The sequence below is a fragment of the Palaemon carinicauda genome, chromosome 1 (assembly GCF_036898095.1).
Source record: "Palaemon carinicauda isolate YSFRI2023 chromosome 1, ASM3689809v2, whole genome shotgun sequence".
NCBI classification, from domain to species: domain Eukaryota; kingdom Metazoa; phylum Arthropoda; class Malacostraca; order Decapoda; family Palaemonidae; genus Palaemon; species Palaemon carinicauda.
The window spans coordinates 300,776,944-300,782,910 of NC_090725.1; the positions used below are offsets into that span (position 1 = coordinate 300,776,944).

At 48.8% G+C, this 5,967-nt stretch overlaps 1 protein-coding gene across 1 annotated transcript in view; it reads right to left on the bottom strand.

Annotated features, from left to right (window-relative positions):
* Positions 1-5,534, bottom strand: part of LOC137639945 (uncharacterized) — a 6,822-nt gene extending 1,288 nt beyond the window's left edge. The window contains exons 1-3 of the mRNA XM_068372254.1: positions 4,846-5,534; positions 4,527-4,701; positions 1,309-1,497 (exon numbers count right to left, since the gene is read on the bottom strand). Of these exons, the coding sequence (XP_068228355.1) occupies positions 1,309-1,497; positions 4,527-4,701; positions 4,846-5,534 (1,053 nt within the window). The remainder of the gene's footprint in view (positions 1-1,308; positions 1,498-4,526; positions 4,702-4,845) is intronic.
* Between the last annotated feature and the right edge of the window lie 433 nt (positions 5,535-5,967).

Genomic DNA, 5,967 nt, shown 5'->3' on the forward strand with positions numbered 1-5,967 from the left:
ATCTTTAGCCCTGACGGCTTTAACTGTTTAACAGGTAACTGCTTGTCAATTAGAAAATTGACAGTTGGTCACGTGGTCCTCTATCCCTCCCCCACCAATGGTGGGGGGGCATCCCTCCACCAACCGGTTATTGAGCCATTCTTTAAGAATATGTTGTCGTAAAGCTGCTTATGATAATGTGGGGAGGTGGGAAGGGTCTTCCATTAAGTTATACAGGTAAGTGTTCGAAAATTAATTTTAAATTTAAAAATTCATTTGTCTCACACTTAACCTGTATAACTTAATTCAGCCGATTACCAGCATTTATCCTGGATGGAGGGCATAAGTAGAAATATAAACAGCTGATATAATTAAGTAATCTTTAAAGAATACAAACAGACCTGAGAGGACCTCAGAGTAGTTACCTTGACTGATATAGGACATCTCCATGTGTTGTAGTGAACTGGATCCCCAACAGTCAAGTTTAGTCATGGCTGGGTCAGTCTTAACGCCTAGTCGACTAACTACCCTATTCTAAACTAAGTTCCTAACCTTGTATCAACAACTTGCATACGTCGGTTAAGTCCGTTAGTTTAGTCATATGTCTCTGAAGTAAGGTAGGTGTAGGCCCCCGATGGGCCGTCACTACCTTACTTCCTCTCATGCATTTATACAACCTGCCTACGCGAGGTTTTCATTCGCACGGAGTGAGCCCTTATTCATATCCCATCTCATTCATGCCTTACATTCTTCCTTACATACACTAAGTATTTAGGGTAGAAGGCCAAGTAGATGTTAACCAACAATTTCTCCAGCTGCGACAATTGGACCGAGAGATCGTATGTTGTCATACACCAACTCCACGTCCTTAAGGTAGTGGGAAGCAAAAACTGTATTCCCTTTCCATAGAGCAGCATTCAGGACGGACTTCAATGAAGAGTTCTTCCAAAAAGAAAGAGACGTGGAATAACCCCTCAGACTGTGGGTACCTCTTCCCTTCTTGGACGCACAGCCTGATAAAGATTGGGGAGAAGCCTTTGCTATGAGTCTCCTGATAAAGAAAGAAACAGCATTTTTCGTCATGGCCTTCGACTGTAGTTTAGGGGAGACGAAGAGAGCCCGGGGTCTGTGAGGGATAGCCTTGGTTCTGGCTAGATAATAGCGTAAGGTTCTCACTGGGCAGTACAGTCTCTCCTCTTCCAGATGCCCAACAGTTTCACTTAAAGAGGAAAGAAGAAACTCTCTAGGAAGAGGGTTGGACTCTGATTCCGTCTTGGCTCTGAATTCTGGAAGGTACGTAAGGACCATGTCCTTTCCTCTTGTTCCTACAGAAGCAGAGATGGCTTGTATCTCTCCCAGTCTCTTGGCTGTAGCTAAAGTAACCAAGAAAAGTGTCTTGGCAGTCAAGTCTTGAAGAGAAGCTAACCTGAGAGGTTCAAAGGGAGCCCCAGCTAGAAGCTTGAGAACCACATTCAAGTCCCACATGGGAGGACTAATGGAAATCTTGGGAACCTCAATCTCAAAAGATCTGATCAGGTCAGAGAGAATAGGGTCCTCAAAAACCTCACCAAAAGACAGCCTAAACACAGAGGCTAGTGCCGACTTATAAGCTTTAACGGCCGACACTGAAAGCTTTCTCTCCTTCCGTAGATAAAGAAGGAAATCCGCAATCTTTGGAACTGTAGGTCTAGAAGAGGTGTGGCGGTTCCTCTTACACCAACCTCTATAAACTACCCACTTACGCTGGTAGTTCAAATTGGTAGAGTGTCTTCGTGCCTTGGTGAGCTGTTCAGCCACTGCTGAAGATACTCCCCTCGCTCTAGCGATACGCTTGACAGTCTCCAGGCGGTTAGAAGTAACGAGGACGGTCGAAGGTGGAACCTGTGGAAGTGAGGTTGGCGTAAGAGGTCGTACCTGACAGGCAACCTCCTTGGAGTGTCTATGGAAAGTTCTAGGAGTCTTGCAAACCATTCTTTCTGAGGCCAGAACGGGGCTACCAGGGTCATTGTGCACCTCTGCGATGACTGAAATTTGTGTAAGACCTGGTCTATCATCCCTAATGGTGGAAAGGCGTAAGTCTGAAGGTCCCTCCAGTCTTGAAGCATAGCGTCGACCCCTGCAGATTGAGGATCTGTCTGAGGGCTGAAATAAGCTGGAAGACGGAAATTTAAAGCAGTTGCAAACAGGTCTATGTTTGCTGGCCAAAGGTGAACAAGGCGATCTACTACCTCCTGACAAAGAGTCCATTCGGAACCTAGCACCTGGTCCCCCCTGCTCAGAGCATCCGCAATGACATTCTTCTTTCCCGGAATGAATTGAGGTCGGAGAATAACGTTGTGATCCTCTGCCCACTGTAGGATCTCCTGAGCGAGAAGGTTGAGAGGTTGGGACTTTGTTCCTCCTTCCTTCTTCAAATAGGAGATCGCGGTGGAGTTGTCTGCATACACTGCGACTACCTCGGATGTACACAGAGGAGTGAAATGGAGAAGAGCCTCCCTGATTGCCTTGAGTTCTCTCCAGTTTATGGACCTGGAGATCTGGGAAGGAGTCCATAAACGAGCAATGCTCTCCTGCTCTAGAGAAGCTCCCCATCCTATGTCTGAAGCGTCTGTATGCAGAACAAGCGTAGGTTCGAGGACTTTGAGAGACAGTCCTGCATTCAAGTGTATCTCCTGGGACCACCAAAGAAGATCCTCCTGACTGCGTGCTGTCCACTGAATTTGTTTGGTGTTGTCCTGCCAGTCCCAATGTTGTCTCAATGTGAGTTGAAGATCCCTCATACGGCGTCTTCCGTTGGGAACTAGTAACGTGAGAGAAGCAAGGTGGCCTAGAAGGCTCATCCATAGAGAAACTCTTGGGGTCGGAAGTAACAAGAACTCCTCTATAATTCTCCTGAGGTTGTCTTTCCTCTCTTGAGACGGGAAGACCCTTAAGAGAGGAGATACAATCTTCATTCCCAAATAAGTCGTCTGTTGAGATGGTGTGAGAGCAGACTTCTTGTAGTTTATCTTTATTCCCAGAGTCCTGCAAAGATCCAGGACCAATTCCTTCACACGAAGAGCTTCCTGAAGGGAAGGAGATAGGAAGAGCCAGTCGTCCAGATAGCGGCACATCCGAATACCCATCCGGTGGAATTTGGCTGCAACTGGGGCCATGATCCTGGTGAAGACCTGAGGAGCCGTTGCCAGTCCGAAGCAGAGACACTTGAACTGCCAAGTCTCCTCTCCCCAGCGGAAGCGCAGAAGATGGCGAGAGTCCTGATGAATTGGGACTTGGAGATAAGCATCCTGGAGGTCGATGGTAAAGAACCAGTCCTCTTCCCTTATAGCTAGAAGAACCGTCTTCGGAGTCTCCATCTTGAACTTCGTAATCTCTACGAAGGAGTTGAGGATAGAGAGATCGATGATGGGTCTCCACCCTCCTGAAGCTTTCGTCACCACAAACATGTGGCTGTGAAAACTCCAGGAGTTGGGCGGGGCTAGCTCTATGGCCCCTTTGTACTTCAGCTGAAGCATCTCCTCCCTGAGCGCTTGTTGCTTTACGGACCTGCCGGAGTAACTGATGGATGGTGGCGAATGACTGGTCAAGGGTGGTTGAGACTTGAGAGGTATCCTGTACCCCTCCCTTAGTACGATGGTCACCCAAGGGTCCGAATTCAGGGCCTCCCAAGCCTGCCAATGATGTTGTAAGCAGCAACCCACTTGTACGTGTTCGTGTGAAGGAACTGGCCCCTATTTCTGAAAACCCTTTGGGACAGGGTTCTGTGAGGACCTAAAGTCCTTCTTCTTGTCCTGTTTCCTGGCTTGGAAATTTGATGAAGCAGCAACTGTGGACTTCTGCTTCTTCCCATATCTATTATCATTTCCTCGACCTCCTTGCTGAGGAATAGGGCGTTTGCCCGAATCCCTCTGAGGGTAGGGCTGTTTCTGTTGCGGCTTAAATGAAAGTGATTTCTTTAACAAGTCATTTAACATATCTTCCTTCCGCATCTTGGAAGACAGTTGGGCCCGAGAGAGAACATCCTCCAGAATAGCAGGTTCAAAAAGGTGATGTCCAAACATCTGGGATTCCCTTAGTAGATCTTTATGACGTATGGAGAGAGAAGCAGGGGCCCTGCTGAGATAATGGTCCCTTCTTTTACCAGTCAGGTAAGCCTCGTGGAAAGTAGTCTCTTTCATCTGGTCCTCAAGGCAGCGCCCAATAGACCTGGCTATCTGGAGGTAGAGAGGTCGATGCGTTGTGAGGAAAGAAGGTTCCTTCAGAAAAGCTGTCAAAACATACCACAGCCAGGCCAGCATGTTCCCAATCTCCTGTATTCTTCTAGTGGAGGCTTCCAGTCTCTTGCACTCTTCCACAGAGATACCAACCAAGGCACGTTCACCCTTCACTCGTGAGGGTAACACGTCCTCAAAGGAGGGGTTGAGAGGGGTGGGAGCTGGACCGTAAGACTCTTCTTCCAGCTGCAGGTATCTCTTGGTCTTGCCTAGAGCAATGGTGGGGTATGGAATGCGTCCGGCCTGACATCTTTCCTTTGCTCGTTTCCTGACTCCCTGGCGAGCTAATTCTAAGGGTTCTGATGGGGTCCATTTGGGTAATCTGTCAAACTTCTGTTTCTCTAGACCCTGAACAAAACGATTCAGGGGGGGCTTAGAGGAAGCAGGAACCTCCTTCACTTGACGAACACTCTCTGGGAAGGCATTCTCGGAAAGACTCATCAATTCCCTGAAGGAATTAGGGATCAAAGTTTCAAGAGCTGTGTCATCCATCTCGTCATCCTGAAGAATTCTAAATTTCTCCGCTGCTGCCCAAAGTCTCCTGGAGAATTCAGCATCTCCATCATTGGGTGAGGAACCTGTAGAAGGAGACCTGTGATCATGCCGGGTCCTTGGCTGAGAACGTTGCAAAGATCTGGGGCTTCTGGTAGACGAAAGATGTCTACTCCTGGAAGGGGAATGGCTTGGGGAGAGACGTCTCCCAGTACTACTGGATAAGGACCGACGAGAATGTTTGTTAGGAGATCTATGGTGGGATCTAACAGATGAACGGCTAGGTCTCTGGTCCTTCCAATGAGACCTGGAATAAGGAGAAAGGTGGTCTGGGGAATGATGGGACCAACTCCGGTTGCTTCTCCTTGAAGACTGGCTTCTGGACCTTCGGTCAGAGGAAACACTGGAGTCCCTCAGGGACCTGAGGGATGAAAGTCCGGGTGTGCGGCTTGAAGAGTGACGAGATAAGTCTCTATGATAGGGTCTCGATGTGGATCTACCCTCAGGAGACATGCTTGAGTTGGACTGAAGAGAGGATTGCCTCCTACTGCGAGACGAGCTTCTATGAGAATATTTCCTGCGACTGGAACGCGGAGAAGACTTCACTGGGTCTGAAGGTTCATGGTCCTGCGAAGGCGCAGGGGAGCTCCCTCGTCGACAATTAGGAGAACGAAATCTTGACCTCCCTGGGTCTGAAGATAAAGGAGCTTGCGACGGTGTCGGGGTGCTCCCTCGCTGACGATGGGGAGAACGAAGTAGCGATGGGGTTTCTTCGTCCAAGTTGCTCATACACCCATCAGGGGTGATGGCGAACTGGACCTGCGACCTGCCCTGCTTTGGGGAGGGGATCACCTCACGGTGTCCGCTCGCCTCAGCGACTGGCGTACCAAGGGCAGGTGCAGAGCTGGAAGGCAATACAGGAACATTTAAAGCATTAAAGCAATTCACTAAAGAGGAAATGTCCTCACTCACCTTTGAGAACTTAGCCTCCCAAATAGCTTGCACTTTCTCAAGACAACTTATAAAAGCATTAGAACACTCGGCGGTAACCGTTGTAGCAGGAGAAACGGACCGGGCAACATCTACCGAGGAGCTAAAACTACTAACCCCTCCTACCGGGACATTGTCCTCCGTAGGATCTACCCCCTCCCCTAAGGCTGAACTAATCTCCTGGGAAGGAGAAGACCTAATCTCGTCCTCCGGTAGGCCACTCTTCGTGGTC